The 25,691-nt window shown below is 41.0% G+C and overlaps 1 protein-coding gene across 1 annotated transcript in view; it reads right to left on the minus strand.

The window, feature by feature from the left end:
* Window positions 1–2,614: 2,614 nt before the first annotated feature.
* The window catches only part of LOC117535280 (GDNF family receptor alpha-4-like), a 31,642-nt gene continuing 8,565 nt past the window's right edge, over window positions 2,615–25,691 (minus strand). Inside the window, 8 exon segments of the mRNA XM_034199685.1 lie at window positions 2,615–5,280; window positions 6,003–6,071; window positions 6,073–6,140; window positions 8,330–8,464; window positions 8,861–8,970; window positions 10,883–11,252; window positions 11,341–11,433; window positions 22,009–22,275. Coding sequence (XP_034055576.1) covers window positions 5,065–5,280; window positions 6,003–6,071; window positions 6,073–6,140; window positions 8,330–8,464; window positions 8,861–8,970; window positions 10,883–11,252; window positions 11,341–11,433; window positions 22,009–22,275 — 1,328 coding nt within the window. The 3' untranslated portion in view covers window positions 2,615–5,064.

A 25,691-nucleotide genomic window follows, 5' to 3' on the forward strand; every position in this document is an offset into this window, starting at 1 on the left:
TAAAATACCTAAAGGACATTCACATTGTTACCATCTGGAGAGTTGCGGGGTTTTTTTTACCTTATAGACAGAACTTTAGGGAAGCAAGCATTAGCATTCTCCCCAAAACCTGTCCAGCTGTCTGTCATTACGCCTTATGATGCCCTCAGACTCCTTCATTAGACCAGCATTTCACGGTTGAGCTGCTTTTGTGTCTGTGTAGAAACCTATCCCCCAAATAACTTTTATTTATCAACTTGTCCATATGCACTGCCCTTATAGCATCATGATAGCAATTGGGTTAAAATATGTTGTTGATCCACCAGATGATGTCTTTAAGACGTGTTCTTTTGTCGATTCTTTATGTAAATATTATTTGTGGAATAATTTGTGTGGAACAAATTCTTGGGAAAACACAAGAACAGCGACAACATTAGAACCTGAAGAGAAACTAAGTGTGTGATCTGATAAGACTGAGCAGTTTTTGCACTTATCATATTAATAAGAAAATCTAATTTACCTCAGTGCTTGATGATTCAGGGTTCATGCCTGAGTTCATGTTAACACATCCCGTATACTGAAGAAAAGTACTGTATGTTGACACAGGATTATCTGCAAATGAGTGCACTGATTGTACTTAATTAATAACCACATTAACATAACTGCTTATCATATATTATAAGGACGGTGCTGGGATATTAGGCAGCTGAAGAGCCTCCTGGGGCGGCACACTGGCTCAGTTCTGATTACTGTCCCCTCACAGAAAGAAGTCCCCAGTTTCAACCCAAAAAGAGCTGCACAGTGAGAGCATTTCTCCTCCGTCTCTGCTCATTTTTCCTCAACGCCCCAATTTTTAAATGGACCACCAGTCGTAGGCTATTCCTGCTGTTGCCCTTCAAAGTATATTAACAGGTCTAAGAATAAGAAAATCATGTGTACTCTACAATTGTTCTAAATACTTCGATTTTTCAATATAGTTTAGGGCTTTTTGGTATATTTACTGTTCCAGAAAACTGTTGGTTTCCATTCATTTCAGTAGAGTTTGGAATTAAATTAGCATGGCATCACATTAATTACAATAGTTAAAAATAACAAGAAATAGAATGATGGGTTTAATGGATAGAGAGTAACTGCTTGCCCCACATCTGAATGGCGCATCCATTGGGAGAAACTATTAAATGTTGCAATGGTGTTGAACAGGTTTGAATTCATAATTTGGACTTCAATTGAAAAAAAAAAAATCTGAATTTGCAAATCATATTTGGATTATTTCGGGGAATTTCTTAATTCACAAATGTCAGTTCCTCAAAATGACTCCAGTATGTATTGGTTTTCTCAATTAACCAAAACCCAACAATTTTACCAATCTCTGTGAACCTTAATTCCTGATCGGCCATTTGTATATTATTTTTTTGTTTTGTTATTTTTCTGTTTTCTGTTCATAATACCATCAGTTTAAATTCAGATATATGAACATTGATGTGGTGTGCCTTTCTATGATGTCATCTTAAGTGTTTTTCAATCTAGTAACAAAATAAGTTTTAAATACATATCAAGACAAGGCAAATAAATAAGCAATTAACAGGATCCATGTTTTTTTTTTAAAGTTGGGAGCGACTTTATTTCTTCACCCTAAATTAGCTAAACTGACACAAAATCATTGTTCTCTTGTTTACTTTCTGCCATTGTTTTAATTGGATGCTTTGGTCATGTGACCCATAGTTCAGAGATCAGGAAATGATGTATTAGTGGCATACTTTATAGATACAGCCTATGGTAGCATCCCATGTGGTCAGCTAGCAGCTCTAGCCACCTTATCCTCCACTTCCTCTGCTTGAGCCTCGGAAAGCTTCCCCTTGAGTTGTATTTACACCTAACACTTCATTATATGAGTACACAATGATCACACAATGTGTTTAGTTATGTTGCATTTAAAAACATTGTTTATTTAAATGTGAACACTGCCTTTGTTTAACTATCTGTGCATCTATTCTAATAGCTATTTGATAGCTTTCCTGCTGCATTTATGCCAGTACTGTTTCTATTACTGTTTTTAAGCGGGTGAATTTTATGTGCATTATTTACGACATTTACAATTTAAGTAGAACTATTTACATATCATTTAAATGTGGTAGATGATGGCAATATCTTTTTAAGCCCTCATTTACATAATTGCATGTCTTTGGATGTGTGATGTCCTTTAAATAGCACTCAGTAATTTCTACTGTCTTTCTGTGTCATTTCAATTTGACAAAAACCAACAGTTAAGAGCTTTCATCTGTGCTCCAGTTTCTGACTTTCTCTTGAAGCAGTGAGCTATCTGTGGATCTGCGTATCGAGGCACACAGTAGGGCAGAATATTAGAAGTGAACGGGCTAAAAAATGCAAACCACAGATATGTTTTTCTCCTTTTTACTTTCTCCCGCTGCTCCTGAATAGTACGGATGGATAACATGCAGAAGATCATTCCTCCTCGGGGATAAATAAAGCAGAACTTAACTTTGTAGACAGTTGGCTGGATTTGGATATTAAAAACAAAGGCCCAGTGCCCTCATGCTGCACTTTTTATAATTAAAGCAAAGGCTGATGCCAGTTTCTATAACAATTCTCAAATGATTCCACTGTTTCTGCCACACTGGTGTCATTATGCATGAGGCATGTGGATTTTAATTAAAGCAAATGAATGTCTAAATAGTATCGAAGCTGTATATTTCAACATGTATTTCCAAAAATGTACATAGGTCATTAACTCACCAATTTGCACTGAAATTAACATTACACTTAACATAAATATCAACATGTTAGATGTTCACACAAAGCAGTCAGTGATTGATCATTAAAAGCCATTTTCTTTACCTGACAGACGTGGAAATGTGAATTTTATTCTTCTTTTTACCGAAACGGCACACTGTTCTGCTATGTCACAAAAATTACAGTTATTACACATTACAGTCAGAGTTATTTGGCATGTTTGATATGTCTTTTAAAGAAAGTTAGCATGTAGAACATAGTACTGTACAGTGTCTCTAAACGGTATTCTCAAGATACAATCTAAAAACAGTCAAATTTAGGGAATATTCACATATTTTCTTAAAGAATTTAAATTGATGGATGAAGAATAAGCTTTCTTTTCTTTTAAACTCTTCAAAAAAAAAAAAGCCATGTTTAATGTAGTTTACAAATATTAACAAACCTACTGAAATGTGAAAATACATGTAAACTCACATTCAGTCATTAAGGCCAGAGCTCACTGGATGATATTATTGACACGTGTTTCTCAATGCCGTTCATTTTAAGAATCATTGACACTCCGTTGTTACAGTGATGGGTAAAGTGTGTTTATCATTTTAATCCATCAACACATCTCTTCTATAGTGTCTATTTCACATACAGTATGTGCACTAGCTTTAAAATATTCTGTCCAAATTGTTTTTTGAACCCACTAAGCTTGCAGTCACACTTCAGAGCTTTGTTACTGACCTTTCCCTCCTCCACTGCTTAGCTTCCTGTAGCCAAACTCTTCATAAAGTCTGCATGATGTCATGTCGCCCCGAGGTGTGCAACAGCCACCACAGGTCTCCCAAACTCACAGCTTCCATTTACTTTGACTTCTGGAAATTCAAAACCAAGTTTGAAGTGGTCATGGATCTGCATTTGCAAAAGCATAGATCATACAGACACTTCATACTTTTCTGCCTTCATACTTTAAGTTCAGTCCTCATGTCAACAAGTCATTGTGTAAACAAGTCCAGTAGTTGAGGCGCGATGAAATAATATTCAAGCACTCAAAAATGTTTTTCTTCAATGATATGTCTTTAGAAATCTCCCGTGTTGATGGTATACATATTTCTGTCATGAGAGAACATTTCCATTGCAGAGCTCAGGTAACTTCTTGTGAACTCATTACCCCGCCACAAAGACTTCTCCATACTTCTCTTTACCTACATCCCTTGCAGCTGCGTAATTTCACAAGAAAATGAGCCATAAGAGAAAGAAAATCATTAACATCAGCAGAAGCTATTTCAGGAAGAGAGAATGGCTCAATGTGCTGCTCAACAATGGGAGCAGCCAGCAGGCTTTAGAGTCTCCTGTGTTCATCCGTCTCTCCGCATCTCAAAAACATCCAGAGCACATTACGGGCAAGGAGCACTAAAAACACACTTCCTCAGGACAAGAAAAAGAGAGGGGGGAGGACAGCAGTAAATTGGCTATTTCCACCCCTGAGCCTTACTCCAGACTTTCCCCCGCATGCTGAGCAACTTGAATTGTGCTGTAATTGCTCGTGTTGCTTTTCTCTTGCTCGTCATTCCAACAATATCATTTGATCTCATTACTTTTGCATATGGTTGGATTCTCAGTCTCTCACCCTGGTAGGAATAACACTAAGTGGCGTTTACACAAAAGGAGCACTGTTGCACTCTGCTTTTCTCCGCACAAAGGGAGCAGGAGGCATAAACATGTGTCATACATAAATGCGAGGAAAAAAACAGCACTTTTCAAAACCATATTCTTCTCCAATGGAGTAGTTTAAGTGCGGAGAAGTTTCTGATTAGCTTGTTTTAAAGTGGATGATGTTACTCAGCCAGCGTATGGAGCCGGGAGAGGAAGATCCGAAGGGGCCCACAGAGAAATGGATGTGACATGATTCATGAAATAGAAATAAAAAGCCGTGCTCCAGCCTGGTTGCAGCGGAGTGGACTGGTTATGGTTTTTGTGAGTGTGTATAGTGGATGTTGCCTTGGGCGATGTGCTTCTTTTTAAAAAGAGAGGATGTACTTTGAGTGTGAAGCAGGCTCTAGATAGAGTATTTGCCCAGACAGCATTTCTAAATCCACCCATGCACTCATTTATCTGCTCACGTTTTTCCGCTGTGTTTCATAGGAGAGGACTCGAGCAGATACTGCAGGACTACAGATATCTTTCAGCGCTTGAGGAGGCAGTGATAGGAGAAACAGAGTAATAAACTAAAGGCAGGGTATTTTTAAAAAGGAAGAAGAAGAAATGAAGCAATTTGTCCTCTGTGGCTCATTCTGAGATGGATTTGAAAGTGCGTGGAAAATAAGAGCGGAGAATGAGACGGAGGCTTCAGTAGCTCCAACAGGCCCCGTCCAGGATGAGAGTAGGCAGCAGCAGTAATGTGAGGAAGGGTAGTGCCCGGCCGGCGGCTCCTTGTGTGTTGCCTCTGGCCCCAGATTCAGTGTTAGAGTCCTTCTCAGAGTACGGAGGGATTACGTTGAATTCCTCGCTTTCCTCCTCGCTTTCCTCCTCTTGCTGCTGATCCTCTTCCTCGCTGTCCTCCATCTGTAAAAGCAGAGGAAAGAGTGATTCTATATGCTGCTGTTTTTGAACAGCAGCATATAGTTAGGTTTGGCGTCTAGGCTTCGGCCTAATTTTTCTTTCAATAACTTTGCCCCGGAGCCCACAGGCGGAGGCTGGGATGGTGATGGTTGGGCAGAAAGCAGCAGGACAGCAGCTTTAGAGAGGCAGAGGGAGAGATGGCAATTCTTGCAGACTTTGTTCGATTGGCACTGTCGTTAAAAGTAGAGAAGAGCACTTGTTGGTTCTCAATGATGTTCAATTTATAGTCACTATTTGTCTAAGGGCAATTGAGTTTGAGGTTTTCCTTAAATATAATATTTTGTGATTCATTTCAGGAGGAATTCACTTTGTAGCTGGCTTTAAAAATGCATCATCTCAACTTCAGTGCTACCTTTTTAACTACAAAACTCAAATGCATCATCTTTAAATTAACTGGAGTTTTTCTCTGCAGCCCAGCAGTGGCACGGCCGGTATAGAAGAACGAATGGGGAATATGCAGCAGATGGATGTGCATACATGAATATTAACCGTAAAGGTTGAGTCTAATACTGCAAACACCTACGGCTAATCCTCAGCCACAATGAGAGGCGGAGTACAGGAGGGTGGATGAGCTGCTTGGTCCCCCCGATACTTTGGTGTTACCTCCTGATACACAGTCTACTGTTTCTAACACATATGGTGAGACAGAGAGAGGAGGTGCTTACACTGTTGAATTCAGGGAGAGTGTTAACACCGACATGGACCCTTTCCTGGTAGACGCGAGGGGGGGGGCGGAGACGCTGGCACCGGAGTGTTTTCCACAGGAGGAGGTGCGGAGATTCCCATGGAGCTGATGGCGTTGCCTGAAACACAATCAGCGGGGGACATCTTCAATAGGTTCACATGGTTATTCATCCTTGAAGCATTATCAGAGTATTATCAGTGACTTTAACAAAGCACAGTTAGGGCAAATATGTAAGTACTGTGCATGATTGGGCGAAATACATTTGAATAGGTTGGATAAACCACATTGTGGCTTAGATCGCAGGATTTTAATATTGTTATGTGGTCCAAGCTGATTTATTTCAACTATTGTGTGGTTTACTGTACCTTCACATTTGTGACAGGCAATAATCTGCCAATCCAGGAAGACCTCAATTACAAAGTGACAGCAACAGCGTTTCTCTCTTTTGTTGCTTTAAACTTAAGTTGATAAAAATGATTGAGGTCATGTCCATATGTTTTTAGATAAATCGATATTGTACTTATTGTGACAGGCCTTTTGGTGCATCCATGTCCCCTGAAGGTGAATTGTAACACCTGTGGGGATCTTTTGAGTGTTCATGTACATAAACGTGAGGACAACTGATAGTGAGTTCAAAGAGGGCGCCAAACCAATTTCCATTATACAGTTGCTCACTTTGTGCAGATAAGCAAACAGACTTTTATATCATGCACACTATAGAGTATTTCAGTGCATCGGAGACCTCTGACTTCCTTTTGGCTCCCAGCACACGCGATAAAATAATGTCACTGGACCGAACGGGCAAATCTAATAATACACTGAATAATTTATCCGGGTTCGCTCTCTATTTTACAGCCACTCCTTCGCCAATGGTTGTTTATACAGAAGTCAGTGGAGGAGTGTAACAAAGTACTTTGACTATTTTACTTAAGTTTTGATATACATTATATGATACATATATTTGACTCAATTACATTTTGGATGGCAACATGGTACTTTTTACTGTAGCCTACTGCATTTATTTAAAGGGGCCGTTTTGTGCTTTTTCCAATTCAGGTTTTTTACTTCTATTGAATTATGGATGGTATTATTTCTACTTTTCCTTAAGTAAAGGATCTGAGTACTTCCTCCACCTCTAAATGGGACATTTCAATTAAAGAAACCCAACTGTGCAGTCCATAGTGTTACACGGTGCATACTAATTGTTGTTAATGTAAGCACATTCTACAGCAATGGTTAGTTTAATATTTTAAAAAGTGATTCTTATATGGGGTGTTTTGATGCCTATTTCAATTACTACTAGTTTGGCAACAATTCAACAAGAAGCCTCTTTGTGTTTATAATTCATTGACTCCACAGAACTTGGAGAAATCTCATGCACATTTGGCAACCAACCAAAGAGTGTCTCTTGCTGCTTACTTATTTATAAGAAAACATAACGGTTCAATGGTTTACCCTCTCAATCATCAATTATGACCCACCTCGTCTGAATTCTGCATTAATTCACATTAAAAACCGCTTAGTTTGAGCAGCATCTCGAGAGATCAATTTAGTTATTCTCAGGTTTGACAGCTCAAAGTGAACTGTTCCTTTGTTGTTATCTTGATGCAGAAAAAACTGGCAGGTATTGTAGATGAGGATCGGGGGGCCCTATTATGCCATATGGTGTTTTCCATTTCCTGTAGTGCGTTATATAAATATATACTGTATATGAATCCCAACGTTTCCTCCAGAGGGAGTTTCTTTCCCTCCTACTCCCCATCAATTGGACTCCTTTGTTTACTTCCGTAGAATAATGACATCACTATGTAACCCTCACACTTCAATTGACTAGCGCTCCAACACATTGTACATGATAGACTGAGGGGCGGGACATTTCTAAGTGGTTGACCAATCACAACAGACCAAGCTAACTAACCAATCAGAGCAGACTGGGCTCTGGTTTCAGACAGAGGGTGAAAAGAGGTGCTGCAGCAAAAAAATAAAGAGCTTTTTGAACATTAAAGCATGGGGACACGTCACAGTAGAGGCAGAAAATACAAATATGAACCCAACAATTATCATAAAAGGGTCCCTTTAAACATTTATGACTTAAATCACTAGATAAAGTTGCAAGAACTATCACATGTTCATTCATGGTCTATAAACGTTGGTAAGTTTCTATATGTTTACAACACATGACTGTTACTTACATGTGATTTCAAATAATCTTTAATAGGTTATAAGGCTTTTTGTCTTGGTCAATCCTGCAGGTATATTGTACTGCATGCTGTAACCATGGCTGTAACATAATAACATTCGACTCACGTAGACACAAGTTGCCGCTGAACATGTGCATGATGCGCTGACAGCCCTGCCACTCGTTCCCGCTGCCGTCACACGAGCACCACTGGGACACCTCTGTGCTGCTGTTGTTCACATAGTTAGGAGTCATGATGGTGCCTGGTTTTAGAAAGAACACAAAAGTCATATTGCAGCTGCGACTTTATAAACTCTTCCGGAAATATTTTCTTTTGGCAGAAGATTGAAATTCTCAGCACACATCATCATGGTAGATGAGATGCAGTCTAACAACAATTTAAGAGTGTAAAGAGTTGTCAAGCTCTTAATGTGGAAAATTGCATGCCTGCAAGATTATTATTTTAAGATACAGTTTTAAATACAATATAGAGGTGGATTATTATTAAAATATCCTTTTGTAGCACTGATGGCTGGCTTTATGCAGCTGTACTCCTTTAGATTCCTTGTGCAACCAAGAGAAAATGATGTAAGCCAAACATCACGGATAAGGCTTTTTTTTAACAAAAACCTCTTTAATGTATTTTTCCTCCATCTCACCTATGAGTCCAGCGTAGGCCTTCAAGCACATGGCTCTGCTTTCTCGCACGCAGCCAGAGGCAGACAGAGGGGAGGGCTGGCAGTTGTGTTGGAAATCAGCAAAGCGGGATCTGAAACACACACACACACACACACACACACAACACACACACACACACACACACACACACACACACACACACACACACACACACACACACACACACACACACACCACACACACACACACAGAAGAGAAAACAGTTTCATTCGTCAGCACAGAGAAGCAGAGTGTGCATTTTAAAGTGTTTAGACAATTCGGGATTTGGGGTCTAGCTACAAAAACAAACACAGCGTAAGCAACACTGTGCGCAAAACACAAAACAGAGACATGGATAGCTGAGACATTAAAACAATGTGTTGGTTTACCTTTAAGTAGTACAAATACACAACCTACTACTCTTCTCTGAAATACAAATGTCAGTTAATTCGATTGTTTTAGCCGCTGGTACTGAGGGTGAGGATAACACTTCGTCTCAGAGGTTTCAAGCTACTGTATATATTTTACAAGTCGATTTGGTTGACAATTATTCTAATAAACATGCACACACGTTTAAAACATCTTGTCATTTGTAGAAGATATAAAACACTTTATAACTTGAGCTGACATCGAGTTGCTCCTTTGCTTTTCCTACGATTTCCAGAAGAAACACATGATAGCCGTACAGGTGGAAAAGAAGACGCTCATGTCAGCTGCAGTCAAGGCTTCTCTCTTTTCTTATTTTAAATGTGTTAATAATACTACAGAGGAGGGATTTTGTGTGACCTTCTAAGTTTCAATTTACTAGAACTCTACCATTTTCATTAATAATCTCTGTAACATTTACACAGATTAGACCGGTATTAGTGTAAGAAAGACCTATACATTTTTAAGCAGAGTGAAATTAGAGTTACTCATGCCATTACAATCATACAAATGAGTAGGAGCATAGCTATGAATTCTGGGACACTAAAAGCAAACTGCCTCTATCCATACATCATCGAATATTTTTCGAGTTATAGTGGGACCACAGATTCAAACACTGTTTATATTTCCCTCCGATCAGTGATGAAAGTGTTAAAAAAACAAACAAATGTAGTCATTATTTTTACAGACCTTTATCCCTGAGCAGAGAAAGAAGTAAATACCAAAATGTATGCAAGTAAATAAACTCCCAGGCTTACTCCAGACAGTTTGTTATTTTGAGGACATATTTGATGTTATTGTTGTGTTTACATGGCCACTGACCAAAGGCAGGAAGGAGCTGTGTTTAAGGCCACAACAACCTTCTTTATTAAACATCTGCTAAGGTGATTATCGTTCCTGCATTTGCTGTTGAACAACCATATCTTACACTATTGAAGAATATATTTATACATTTATATGTTGAATAAAGCGTGGAAACAAGATATGTTTTTTATAGTTAAGCACTAAACTGTATCTGGTTCTATGTGCATATGCTATCAGAGTAGAGGGTTAGAGCTAAAACTTCAGTCTATTAACACATTCAACACTATCTTGATAACTGATTAATAATTTAAGTCTTTCTTTAAACTTATTTGTTTGTTCCAATTTCTTCAAACTAAGACTTTTTCTCAGTAATCTGAATATTGTTGATTATGACTGTCCGGATAAGGAAAACTTAAAACATGGGAATTTGGGCTCTAAGAAATGGTGATTGACATAGTTATTCTAGTGATTCAACAATTATTCATGAAAATATTTGGTGGTTTAACATCCCTTTGTGAGTTACAAATCAAACTGGGACCCATTTATCAAAACACTGCCTAAAAATGCAACAACTGTACTCAAAAACTCAACAAAAGGCCTTCAATACTGACGTTTTGAGGTACTAGAGTAGTTCATTGTAATTTATGGTACATGGTCTGACAGTATACCTCGGTGCTTTGTAGGACACTTAAATCTTAATTTCCTGTGTGGTCCCATGCTGAAACCCTCATTAAGGGCACTTGTGTGTCGTTGCCCCCAATCAGCCGTCTCACCTACACAGCTCGTCTCTGGAGCAGTAGTTCTGCAGGCTCAGGCAGTTGGGCTTTCCCACTCGTTCCTCCCCTCTCCCATTCTCCTCGTAGGAACACGACGGGACGATGGTCTTCCTCCGCCTCTCCCCGCACAGAGTGTCCGAGCAGGGGCAGAAGAGCAGAGCGAAGCTGTACTCCTCGGGCACGCGCTCCAGGAAGCGCCGCAGGGCTTTGTGGCATTTCTGCCGGTTGCAGCTGTTGTCTGTGACTGTCGCTCGCTTGGTGCAGGCCACGACATACTCTGACCGCAGGGAGCCACATTTCTCATACAGGCCACAGTCCTGCGCTGCCTTCAGACACTGGTTCTGGCCATCCACAGAAAGAGAAGAAGCTGGAGGGGGGGGGAAAACGTTTATTGGGAAATAAAATCCATGACATGCAGCATGCAGAACTTTAATGATTTGTGATCAGAGCAGTACCTGCCATGATGGAGGCCATACGTGTCATCTCTAAGTGTTTCACCAGATTCAACTGCAGTTCTACATATGGAGACACTTCATACTCCTCATAAGCTGAAACAACAGTACAGAGTATTTATCACATGGACTATGCAATGGAGATTTCAAACACATGATGGAAACTTCTGAAGCGGGGAGAGCAGGAACTTTGATGGCAAACACTGATGGATTATTTGGAGCTTCGGCCGGAGAATTCAAAAGACGTGCTGTGCCACGAGTTGACACAGTGGTTGCCAAACCAATTCTGAAGATCTCTACCCCAGACCCATGTATTTAGCTAGTTCTGAGAGAAGAATCAGCATTGTGCATAACAAGATAAAACCATAACACCTCTCAATTCAATTCAATTCAAAACCTTTATTTATCCAGGTAAAATCCCATTGAGATCAATGATCTCTTTTTCAAGGGAGACCTGCAGCAGTAGGTTCCACAAGAAGACATAAACAACAGAACAACAAAAGGACATCATACAGCAAAATGTACAGGGATTACAATTTACATATTTAACCACAAGTACAGGTACCAACAGCATCTGATTTTGTAGCATCCAACCGAGCTTTAAAAACATGTAGTGGTACTAGCTTGGTAATTTTCCATTCTTTTTGCAGACTGTTCCATGTTAGTGGAGCTGCACATCTAAAAGCTTTCTTCCCTAAGACAGTCCTAGCACTTGGCACATTTAATAAAACCACAGCATGCGATCTCAGGCAATAAGTACTTTCAATTCGCAGAGAGATCAGGGAGCAGATATAAGATGGTAGTTTATCCAACATGGCTTTGTAAATTACTATTACTTTTTATTTTTTTATTATTACATTGCATTTGGCTGACGCTTTTATCCAAAGCGACTTACAATAAGTACATTCGACCAGGAAGACACAACCTTGAAGAAAACAGAATCATATAAGTACATCAGGTTTCATAGAGCCAAACATTTCAAGTGCTACTCAACTGGCTTTAGGTAAGCCAGTCCTTTATTAGTATAAAAGTGCTTCGTTAATAATTCTATCGCTCGAAGTGGAGTCGAAAGAGATGAGTTTTCAGTTTGCGCCGGAAGATGTGCAAGCTATCTGCCATCCTGATGTCAATGGGGAGCTCATTCCACCATCTTGGAGCCAGGACAGCAAACCCACGTGTTTTAGCCGATGGGAACTTGGGTCCCCCTCGCAGCGAGGGCGCAACGAGTCGTTTGGCTGATGCAGAGCGTAGTGCACGCGCTGGGGTGTACGGTTTAACCATGTCCTGGATGTAGGAAGGGCCAGATCCATTCGCAGCATGGTAAGCAAGTACCAGTGTCTTGAAGTGGATTCTAGCAGTTACCGGAAGCCAGTGAAGGGAGCGGAGGAGCGGAGTGGTGTGGGAGAATTTAGGAAGGTTGAAGACCAGACGAGCCGCTGCATTCTGGATGAGCTGCAGAGGTCGGATGGCACATGCAGGTAGACCAGCCAGGAGGGAGTTGCAGTAGTCTAGGCGTGAGATGACGAGAGCCTGGACCAGAACCTGAGTCGCTTTCTGAGTCAGCTGGGGACGTATCTTCCTGATGTTGTAAAGCGTGTATCTGCAGCAACGGGTTGTAGCAGCGATGTTTGCAGTGAAGGACAGGTTGTTATCTAGGGTCACACCCAGATTCCTTGCAGTCTGAGTCGGGGAAACAACTGAGGTGCCGATGTTGATTGTTAGGTCAAGAGTGGGACAATCTTTTCCCGGGAGGAAGAGCAGCTCAGTCTTGTCAAGGTTGAGCTTGAGGTGGTGAGCAGACATCCACTGAGAGATGTCAGCTAGACAAGCAGAGATGCGTGCAACGACCTGGGTCTCTGAGCGGGGAAAGGACAGAATTAATTGGGTGTCATCAGCGTAGCAGTGGTAAGAAAAACCATGCGGGCTAATGACTGATCCGAGCGAGTTTGTGTACAGGGAGAAGAGGAGGGGACCAAGAACAGAGCCCTGAGGGACCCCCGTAGTTAATTGACAAGGGTCGGACTCAGACCCTCTCCAAGTCATCCTGTAGGTACGGTCTTTCAGGTATGAGGTGAGGAGGGAAAGTGCAGAGCCTGAAACTCCAAGTTTTTGGAGAGTGCAAAGGAGGATCTGATGATTCACCGTGTCGAATGCAGCAGACAGGTCCAACAGGATGATGACAGAGGAGAGGGATGCAGTTTTGGCAGTGTGCAGTTCCTCCGTGACAGCAATGAGAGCAGTTTCTGTGGAGTGACCTGCCTTGAAACCAGACTGGTGCGGATCCAGAAGGTTGTTCTGATTGAGATAACAGGAGAGTTGTTTAAAGACAGCGCGTTCAAGTGATTTAGACAGGAACGGGAGGAGAGAGACAGGCCTGTAGTTTATAACATCAGACGGGTTGAGAGTAGGGTTGGGAACCGAAACTCGGTTCCAGATGAGAACCGATAAGAAAATGCCGGGTACCGGGTACCCATACAAAATACACAATTTCGGTTCTGCTTAACGGTTCCTAAACGCGGTAGACCCTGTATTCCAGCGGGTCCGTCTGCACCGCGGTGCTGCGGTGACCCGGTGGAATACAGGGCGGACTTGGAGAATCACAGAACGGCCGGTCGTCAGCGGGCCGTTGACGGCCGGCTCGGTACGCTGACGGCCGGCACCGCCCTTCATTTTTTTAAACGGCATCATATAAATTGCGCTGACAGGCGACAGAGGTCCACAGTTGCCCCGCAGCGATGCTCCCCCGCCCTCCCGTAGACATTTCACCAGCTCAGTCACTTCATAACACCAAAGATAGGTCGCGGTAAACACTCTGAAGTGAGGCTCCACTACACTAAAAAAGAAAAAGAAAAGGCAAAGTGTAATGCCTGTTAATAGCTTGCCACAGGCATAGCTCAGTTAAAATAAAGCACAGCTATTGTGCAATACATTTGTATTGCATGTATATTTTTGAGTAACAATTTCAGTTAAAGCTTTTAAGAATAAATATATTTTTGTTATCTAAACGTTTGACCTCTTTATTTTACAATTTTGGAATCGAAACGGGGAATCGATAAGAACCGGAATCGATAAGCAGAACCGGAATCGAAATCGGAATCGATAAATTTCAAACGATACCCATCCCTAGTTGAGAGTGGGTTTCTTTAGGAGAGGGTTTACTCTTGCCTCCTTGAGACTGTTTGGAAAGTGACCAGAAGTTAGAGAAGTGTTGATGAAATGGGTGAGAAACGGTAGAATATCAGGAGCGATAGTCTGAAGGAGGTTTGAAGGGATAGGGTCCAGAGGACAGGTGGTAGGGCGGGCAGAGGTAATGAGGGTAAGAACCTCACTTGGAGAGAGAGGGGAAAAGGAGGTAAGTGTGTTGGTGGAAGGAGGGTCTGGTGACCCAGCGGTGAGTAAAGGTGAGTCAGAAAAAGAAGAGCGAATATCATCAACCTTTTTTTCAAAGTGGGTAACAAAGTCGCTTGACAGAAGTGAGGAGGGGGGAGGAGCTTTTGGAGGGTCCAAGAGGGTGGAGAAGATGGAAAATAGTTTTTTAGGATTGGAATAGGAAGATTGGATCTTATCTTGAAAGAAAGTGCTTTTTGCCTGAGAGATCGAAGCAGAGAAAGAGGAGAGGAGAGCTTGATAGGTTAGGAGGTCGTCACGGTGTTTGGATTTCCACCATTTCCGCTCTGCTGCCCTAAGGACGGTTCTATTAGCACGCAGTGCATCATTTAGCCAGGGAGCAGGAGGGGACTGACGAGCCTGCCGAGATGTGAGAGGACAGAGCGAGTCCAGAGTGGTAGAAGGAGTGAAGTTAGGTAGCTTGAAGAGGGAAAAGCTCCATTTGGGAGAGAGCAGGAGACCAGTGCCACCTCCTCTGCCAGTGGGTCTGGGTGTATGGGAGAAGGAATATGCAGTGGAGAGAGCTGCTGGGGTGGATGTGTTGGATGGAGTAATCCAGGTCTCAGTGAGAGCAAGGAAATCCAGAGACTGCAGGGAGGCGTAGCCAGAGATGAAGTCAGCCTTAGGAACAGCTGACTGGCAATTCCACAGGCCACCAGAAACTAGATGTTGGATCTCAGTGGAGCACGTGGGATAGACGAGAGCAGGCCGGTTATATCGATTAGGAGATACACGGGGCCAATGATAATTGCGAGAAGACACATGAACAGGAATGGAGAAAATACACATGATTATAGCATGAGGGGCTAGAAAACTAAAGAAAAGATAAATAAGACACCAGCTCAATCAGAGTAGGATTTGCCTCCTCTTTGCCTCCCTCGTGACTCCCGCAGGACTCCAATGTCTTTGTCAGTCTTACTCCCGCAGGACTCCAATGTCTTTGTCAGTCTTCGGCTGTCTGACGCTGAAGCTGACGCTCCAGGAAAGAGCTACCCAAAAATGGACGCCTGATTGCTCAGTTCACAAAGCTGTAGGGCCACGGCCCTCTAATTAGTTAACTATCTACAGCTGATGGGCGACAATAGACTGGCCGTGCCTATATTAATGCAGGCTTGAGTGCTGAGACCTGTAAAGCAGGTTTCGCCTGAGCAGATCTGAGATTTAAAATCAATCAAACGCGATTTAGCCATTTAAGCTACAATAACAATTTATACAGAGTCGAATAAATGAAACAGAGAAGTCTAATTAAACAAGAATATAACTTACAGTGGTTGCTGCGTCAATAGGTAATGTCGTCACCGGGTCCAGATGCACACTGAGTTCATCAGATTTTAAATGCGGTATTTAAATGCTTTTTAAGGTACAAAATGACTGAGTCACGCGGTTGTACTTCACGCTATCAATAGACTGGCCGTGCCTATATTAATGCAGGCTTGAGTGCTGAGACCTGTAAAGCAGGTTTCGCCTGAGCAGATCTGAGATTTAAAATCTCTCAAACGCGATTTAGCCGTTTAAGCTACAATAACAATTTATACAGAGTCGAATAAATGAAACAGAGAAGTCTAATTAAACAAGAATATAACTTACAGTGGTTGCTGCGTCAATAGGTAATGTCGTCACCGGGTCCAGATGCACACTGAGTTCATCAGATTTTAAATGCGGTATTTAAATGCTTTTTAAGGTACAAAATGACTGAGTCACGCGGTTGTACTTCACGCTATCAATAGACTGGCCGTGCCTATATTAATGCAGGCTTGAGTGCTGAGACCTGTAAAGCAGGTTTCGCCTGAGCAGATCTGAGATTTAAAATCTCTCAAACGCGATTTAGCCGTTTAAGCTACAATAACAATTTATACAGAGTCGAATAAATGAAACAGAGAAGTCTAATTAAACAAGAATATAACTTACAGTGGTTGCTGCGTCAATAGGTAATGTCGTCACCGGGTCCAGATGCACACTGAGTTCATCAGATTTTAAATGCGGTATTTAAATGCTTTTTAAGGTACAAAATGACTGAGTCACGCGGTTGTACTTCACGCTATCAATAGACTGGCCGTGCCTATATTAATGCAGGCTTGAGTGCTGAGACCTGTAAAGCAGGTTTCGCCTGAGCAGATCTGAGATTTAAAATCTCTCAAACGCGATTTAGCCGTTTAAGCTACAATAACAATTTATACAGAGTCGAATAAATGAAACAGAGAAGTCTAATTACACAAGAATATAACTTACAGTGGTTGCTGCGTCAATAGGTAATGTCGTCACCGGGTCCAGATGCACACTGAGTTCATCAGATTTTAAATGCGGTATTTAAATGCTTTTTAAGGTACAAAATGACTGAGTCACGCGGTTGTACTTCACGCTATCAATAGACTGGCCGTGCCTATATTAATGCAGGCTTGAGTGCTGAGACCTGTAAAGCAGGTTTCGCCTGAGCAGATCTGAGATTTAAAATCTCTCAAACGCGATTTAGCCGTTTAAGCTACAATAACAATTTATACAGAGTCGAATAAATGAAACAGAGAAGTCTAATTAAACAAGAATATAACTTACAGTGGTTGCTGCGTCAATAGGTAATGTCGTCACCGGGTCCAGATGCACACTGAGTTCATCAGATTTTAAATGCGGTATTTAAATGCTTTTTAAGGTACAAAATGACTGAGTCACGCGGTTGTACTTCACGCTATCAATAGACTGGCCGTGCCTATATTAATGCAGGCTTGAGTGCTGAGACCTGTAAAGCAGGTTTCGCCTGAGCAGATCTGAGATTTAAAATCTCTCAAACGCGATTTAGCCGTTTAAGCTACAATAACAATTTATACAGAGTCGAATAAATGAAACAGAGAAGTCTAATTAAACAAGAATATAACTTACAGTGGTTGCTGCGTCAATAGGTAATGTCGTCACCGGGTCCAGATGCACACTGAGTTCATCAGATTTTAAATGCGGTATTTAAATGCTTTTTAAGGTACAAAATGACTGAGTCACGCGGTTGTACTTCACGCTATCAATAGACTGGCCGTGCCTATATTAATGCAGGCTTGAGTGCTGAGACCTGTAAAGCAGGTTTCGCCTGAGCAGATCTGAGATTTAAAATCTCTCAAACGCGATTTAGCCGTTTAAGCTACAATAACAATTTATACAGAGTCGAATAAATGAAACAGAGAAGTCTAATTAAACAAGAATATAACTTACAGTGGTTGCTGCGTCAATAGGTAATGTCGTCACCGGGTCCAGATGCACACTGAGTTCATCAGATTTTAAATGCGGTATTTAAATGCTTTTTAAGGTACAAAATGACTGAGTCACGCGGTTGTACTTCACGCTATCAATAGACTGGCCGTGCCTATATTAATGCAGGCTTGAGTGCTGAGACCTGTAAAGCAGGTTTCGCCTGAGCAGATCTGAGATTTAAAATCTCTCAAACGCGATTTAGCCGTTTAAGCTACAATAACAATTTATACAGAGTCGAATAAATGAAACAGAGAAGTCTAATTAAACAAGAATATAACTTACAGTGGTTGCTGCGTCAATAGGTAATGTCGTCACCGGGTCCAGATGCACACTGAGTTCATCAGATTTTAAATGCGGTATTTAAATGCTTTTTAAGGTACAAAATGACTGAGTCACGCGGTTGTACTTCACGCTATCAATAGACTGGCCGTGCCTATATTAATGCAGGCTTGAGTGCTGAGACCTGTAAAGCAGGTTTCGCCTGAGCAGATCTGAGATTTAAAATCTCTCAAACGCGATTTAGCCGTTTAAGCTACAATAACAATTTATACAGAGTCGAATAAATGAAACAGAGAAGTCTAATTAAACAAGAATATAACTTACAGTGGTTGCTGCGTCAATAGGTAATGTCGTCACCGGGGTCCAGATGCACACTGAGTTCATCAGATTTTAAATGCGGTATTTAAATGCTTTTTAAGGTACAAAATGACTGAGTCACGCGGTTGTACTTCACGCTATCAATAGACTGGCCGTGCCTATATTAATGCAGGCTTGAGTGCTGAGACCTGTAAAGCAGGTTTCGCCTGAGCAGATCTGAGATTTAAAATCTCTCAAACGCGATTTAGCCGTTTAAGCTACAATAACAATTTATACAGAGTCGAATAAATGAAACAGAGAAGTCTAATTAAACAAGAATATAACTTACAGTGGTTGCTGCGTCAATAGGTAATGTCGTCACCGGGTCCAGATGCACACTGAGTTCATCAGATTTTAAATGCGGTATTTAAATGCTTTTTAAGGTACAAAATGACTGAGTCACGCGGTTGTACTTCACGCTATCAATAGACTGGCCGTGCCTATATTAATGCAGGCTTGAGTGCTGAGACCTGTAAAGCAGGTTTCGCCTGAGCAGATCTGAGATTTAAAATCTCTCAAACGCGATTTAGCCGTTTAAGCTACAATAACAATTTATACAGAGTCGAATAAATGAAACAGAGAAGTCTAATTAAACAAGAATATAACTTACAGTGGTTGCTGCGTCAATAGGTAATGTCGTCACCGGGTCCAGATGCACACTGAGTTCATCAGATTTTAAATGCGGTATTTAAATGCTTTTTAAGGTACAAAATGACTGAGTCACGCGGTTGTACTTCACGCTATCAATAGACTGGCCGTGCCTATATTAATGCAGGCTTGAGTGCTGAGACCTGTAAAGCAGGTTTCGCCTGAGCAGATCTGAGATTTAAAATCTCTCAAACGCGATTTAGCCGTTTAAGCTACAATAACAATTTATACAGAGTCGAATAAATGAAACAGAGAAGTCTAATTAAACAAGAATATAACTTACAGTGGTTGCTGCGTCAATAGGTAATGTCGTCACCGGGTCCAGATGCACACTGAGTTCATCAGATTTTAAATGCGGTATTTAAATGCTTTTTAAGGTACAAAATGACTGAGTCACGCGGTTGTACTTCACGCTATCAATAGACTGGCCGTGCCTATATTAATGCAGGCTTGAGTGCTGAGACCTGTAAAGCAGGTTTCGCCTGAGCAGATCTGAGATTTAAAATCTCTCAAACGCGATTTAGCCGTTTAAGCTACAATAACAATTTATACAGAGTCGAATAAATGAAACAGAGAAGTCTAATTAAACAAGAATATAACTTACAGTGGTTGCTGCGTCAATAGGTAATGTCGTCACCGGGTCCAGATGCACACTGAGTTCATCAGATTTTAAATGCGGTATTTAAATGCTTTTTAAGGTACAAAATGACTGAGTCACGCGGTTGTACTTCACGCTATCAATAGACTGGCCGTGCCTATATTAATGCAGGCTTGAGTGCTGAGACCTGTAAAGCAGGTTTCGCCTGAGCAGATCTGAGATTTAAAATCTCTCAAACGCGATTTAGCCGTTTAAGCTACAATAACAATTTATACAGAGTCGAATAAATGAAACAGAGAAGTCTAATTAAACAAGAATATAACTTACAGTGGTTGCTGCGTCAATAGGTAATGTCGTCACCGGGTCCAGATGCACACTGAGTTCATCAGATTTTAAATGCGGTATTTAAATGCTTTTTAAGGTACAAAATGACTGAGTCACGCGGTTGTACTTCACGCTATCAATAGACTGGCCGTGCCTATATTAATGCAGGCTTGAGTGCTGAGACCTGTAAAGCAGGTTTCGCCTGAGCAGATCTGAGATTTAAAATCTCTCAAACGCGATTTAGCCGTTTAAGCTACAATAACAATTTATACAGAGTCGAATAAATGAAACAGAGAAGTCTAATTAAACAAGAATATAACTTACAGTGGTTGCTGCGTCAATAGGTAATGTCGTCACCGGGTCCAGATGCACACTGAGTTCATCAGATTTTAAATGCGGTATTTAAATGCTTTTTAAGGTACAAAATGACTGAGTCACGCGGTTGTACTTCACGCTATCAATAGACTGGCCGTGCCTATATTAATGCAGGCTTGAGTGCTGAGACCTGTAAAGCAGGTTTCGCCTGAGCAGATCTGAGATTTAAAATCTCTCAAACGCGATTTAGCCGTTTAAGCTACAATAACAATTTATACAGAGTCGAATAAATGAAACAGAGAAGTCTAATTAAACAAGAATATAACTTACAGTGGTTGCTGCGTCAATAGGTAATGTCGTCACCGGGTCCAGATGCACACTGAGTTCATCAGATTTTAAATGCGGTATTTAAATGCTTTTTAAGGTACAAAATGACTGAGTCACGCGGTTGTACTTCACGCTATCAATAGACTGGCCGTGCCTATATTAATGCAGGCTTGAGTGCTGAGACCTGTAAAGCAGGTTTCGCCTGAGCAGATCTGAGATTTAAAATCTCTCAAACGCGATTTAGCCGTTTAAGCTACAATAACAATTTATACAGAGTCGAATAAATGAAACAGAGAAGTCTAATTAAACAAGAATATAACTTACAGTGGTTGCTGCGTCAATAGGTAATGTCGTCACCGGGTCCAGATGCACACTGAGTTCATCAGATTTTAAATGCGGTATTTAAATGCTTTTTAAGGTACAAAATGACTGAGTCACGCGGTTGTACTTCACGCTATCAATAGACTGGCCGTGCCTATATTAATGCAGGCTTGAGTGCTGAGACCTGTAAAGCAGGTTTCGCCTGAGCAGATCTGAGATTTAAAATCTCTCAAACGCGATTTAGCCGTTTAAGCTACAATAACAATTTATACAGAGTCGAATAAATGAAACAGAGAAGTCTAATTAAACAAGAATATAACTTACAGTGGTTGCTGCGTCAATAGGTAATGTCGTCACCGGGTCCAGATGCACACTGAGTTCATCAGATTTTAAATGCGGTATTTAAATGCTTTTTAAGGTACAAAATGACTGAGTCACGCGGTTGTACTTCACGCTATCAATAGACTGGCCGTGCCTATATTAATGCAGGCTTGAGTGCTGAGACCTGTAAAGCAGGTTTCGCCTGAGCAGATCTGAGATTTAAAATCTCTCAAACGCGATTTAGCCGTTTAAGCTACAATAACAATTTATACAGAGTCGAATAAATGAAACAGAGAAGTCTAATTAAACAAGAATATAACTTACAGTGGTTGCTGCGTCAATAGGTAATGTCCTCACCGGGTCCAGATGCACACTTTAAATGAAAAAGTACCAGTGCCAGTACCTCTATCAGCAGACGCCAACAGGCAGGAACAGGGAGACAACACACTGAGCGCAAAGCACCCAAGGTTGCAGGTGCTCATTGTACAAACTGATAAACTGGGTCAAAGTTATGGGCCTAGGAAAAATATTTCCCCAACAGTAGATACCAATGCTGAACCCACCTGCAAATCTGGCCGTCCAGTAGACCTTGAGGCAGTGCTCCTCCCTGCGAGAGCCGCGCTGACACTTGCAAACCTGCAGCGGGCGGTAACGCTGCAAAGAGTTCTGGGCCTCCAGGCACTCGAGTCGGGCGTCTGAGCCGAGAGGAGACACGGCCTCCTCCGCCGCGCAGTACTCCAGCAGCCGATAGAGCACTATGCAGGACGGCTCCTGGGCGCAGCGCTGCTCCGCCACCACACAGTCTGAGGAGGCAGACACTGGCACACTACCTGCAGAGGTGGGAATTAGTGCAGTACAAATACTTCGTTAAGTATATTTCTGGTATCACCCCTGAATGGTTTCAGACCAAATTATATTAACGATCTCCTGCAAAACTATGAACCATCCAGGAGTCTCAGGTCTTCTGGGACGGGTCTGCTCTCTGTTCCAAGAGTAAGAACTAAACATGGAGAAGCAGCGTTTAGCTATTATGCCCCGACCAACTGGAACAAACTCCCTGAATCCTGCAGGTCCGCTGCAACTCTTACTACTTTAAATCCAGACTGAAAACGTATCTTTTTGCCGCTGCTTTTGATTGAGCTGTTTATATCCACACTGCAGTATGGCTTTTATTCATGTATTCTATACCTGTAGTGTTTATTTTATTATCTTTGATTTTTTATGCCTGTTGCTAAATGCCATTTTATAATGTGTTTCTGCTGTATTTCTTCTTAAATGTCTTTTATTTTGTTTTGTAAAGCACTTTCAATTGCCGTGTGCTGAAAGGTGCTATATAAAGAAACTTGCCTTGCCTATCAGTACTTTACTCCACTACTTATTTTTCTGACGACTTTTTACTTTTACTTCTTACATTTTCAAAACAGGTTTGTTACTTTAGTATTAATCTGCATTTGGTGGCGTGATCATTATTATCTAGAGTCATTGCGTGCCTATTGATTTGAACACAATCTGTGTATCCATCATTTCCTGGTCTTCTCTAAGAGGGACCAATGAAAACTTTGTCATTTTGCCGTTGTTCAGCATCGAAACATTCATTAGCTAACAATGACGTGATTGTTCTGTTAATATAAAGGGAGGTCGGTTACGCTTTAAAACTGTTGGTAGTTATGGGTACTTTTTACTTAAGTACATTTCGAAGCCCATACTTCTTTACTTTTACTTGAGTAAAGAAGTTTAGTCAGTACTTCTACTTTTACCAAAGTATTTTTAAACACGAGTATCTGTACTTCTACTTGAGTAAAGAAGTTTAGTCAGTACTTCTACTTTTACCAAAGTATTTTTAAACACGAGTATCTGTACTTCTACTTGAGTAAAGAAGTTTAGTCAGTACTTCTACTTTTACCAAAGTATTTTAAAACATGAGTATCTGTACTTCTACTTGAGTAAAGGATGTGTGTACTTTCGCCATCTCTGACTACATGGAGGAGGGGTTGATAGTGTCAGTACTGGCTGCAAACATTATCACCAATATGTGCATTTGTGTATGTGCAAAGGTTTTGGTTTATAGTCATCATGTCGGACTCTTTAAGCTAATTAGGCTGTGATTACAGTACACCAGAGCTAGGGAATTGCTCTCCACCGCACTGCGACTTACTATAATGTCCAACAAGGAGGATTCAAATGAAAGCACACAAGTGTAATAGAGTGCCAACGTGGGCGAGTCCTCAGCGTCTCTTGGATAATTTAACAACACATTACAATTACAATTACGGTTAATTATGATAATGAACTGTTTCTTCTTCCTCCAGTTGGGGCTCCTAGTTAACACATAATGATTTATCTACAGTCTTACAGTTCACTTTTTGCTTATGTACCATATATTTACCTCACAGTGTCTCAACATTCGTACTAAATAACCTGCATGAGCAGCCAGTCACCTCACATCAACATTTATTATAAATCAAAAGAGATTTTATAAATCAATGATGCCAAAACATGCTGTCCTTCCTCCCTGCTCTGCAATCTCCTACAACTCTGTTAAAATTATGTTAGTTTTGTTTCGACAAATAAGAGCTGCTGAATGAGAATGTTTTGATTTTTTCGTTTTATCTGTTCAGTGCTTCTTAGAAAAGAGGCCAGCCAAGATTTGAGGGTACGCCGCCCAACCGCTTTGCATTCACAAGCTAGTTAAAAAATAAAAGTACGACCCAAAAGGGAGCTAGGGAATTTGTTAGTTTCCGGGATTAAAAAATGAAGCCGTTCAAAAGCCAACTCTCAAGTCTTGGAAGCTTCTTGGTTCTTCCTGCAAGGACTTGAACCACCAACAAGGGAGCATTGCCAAAAAAAGATCTTTTCATATTTCAAAAATAAAATGTTGGCTAAAAATAATAAACCTTCCTCAAGCAAGTGTGGAGTTTATTTACTTTCTGCCAAATCCCATAGCCATCTGGAAAGAAGTAAACATGCAATAATTACTTTAAAAACCTGTCAAGTGCTGGCAAAGTGTTGGCAGCATTCAAAAAATAGATAGTTAAAATGTATTTAAAGATTTCAAAACACTAGTGTGGCGTCTAGGTATTTAACATGTGACACATTAAGTGATACGTTCACATGAATGTTAAAGCACTGCTGTTATTATTGTTAAGGACACTTAAACAGCGGGGGCCAAACATTTTGCAGCAGGGGGCCGCTTCACTTAGAACAAGCTTTTTCACCAATGTCAGACACTTTCTCCTCATGTTATGCTAAAGAGCCCTTTATCCAGCACAGTTTACACAAAACCAACTGGTTTCCAATATGGTTACATGGCGTCTCTTTTGAGATCAGGTCAGGGGGGGAGTGTGTGGGACAGAAACTCCTTCTGGCGTGATTTTAGCCTTTGCCAGACCATTTACATGCACAAAAACCTATACAACACACTACAGGGGAGTTAAACCCCCCAAAAGCATAGTAGGACCCCTTTAAAGTTATCACAAAAAGTCTGCTTCACGTACAAAAATACTCCAATTGAAGATATTGTAGAATTGTGTATGTATTTAAAACAATTCAACCCATTAAGTTTTACAAAGGGTCATTGAGAAAAAATGTGTTGCTTATCATCAAACACATTCCCTCTAAAGGAATACATTATTCAGGAGAATCACAGCCATGCTGGTCCACAATGATTAAGAGTGTTCTGATTGACAGCGTTCAGTCTAAAAACATTTCATATTAATGATTGTTGCTCCATGTGCAACACAATGCAGGAAGGCCAGAAGGCAGCCAGAGGGAGATGAGAGCATTTCAAGAAACTAATGTTCTCAAATGTGACACTTAATTGTCCCCGCAAATTACACTTCATGCATTGTAGAAAAGGAAAATGGCATGGCTGTTTTATCTTTCTAATTTGCTGTATCTTGTCACTTTTTAACTTCACAAAAGAAACTGACTGGCAGGCATTTAAGAATATGTTGTGAAACTACAAATGAATGGAGGAGTGTTTGAACTCTCCTGTTAACAAATATCTGTACCTATTTTATCCTCATATGGACTTGTGCTTTGGGACATTACCATATACATCAAACACACACACGGCATTGTGTTAGATTGGTCACACACTTCGATTAAGCTCCTGCTGACTGGCGGCACAAAGCGTGGCTGCAATCCAATTCTGCAGCTGCATGTTTTGCAATCTCAGGCTCCACATGAGGTCCATGTCTCACTTTGGCATTAGACATAGGCTATCATAAACAGAGGCTCCGCTTCA

Source organism: Gymnodraco acuticeps, unplaced genomic scaffold (assembly GCF_902827175.1).
Source record: "Gymnodraco acuticeps unplaced genomic scaffold, fGymAcu1.1, whole genome shotgun sequence".
NCBI lineage: Eukaryota > Metazoa > Chordata > Actinopteri > Perciformes > Bathydraconidae > Gymnodraco > Gymnodraco acuticeps.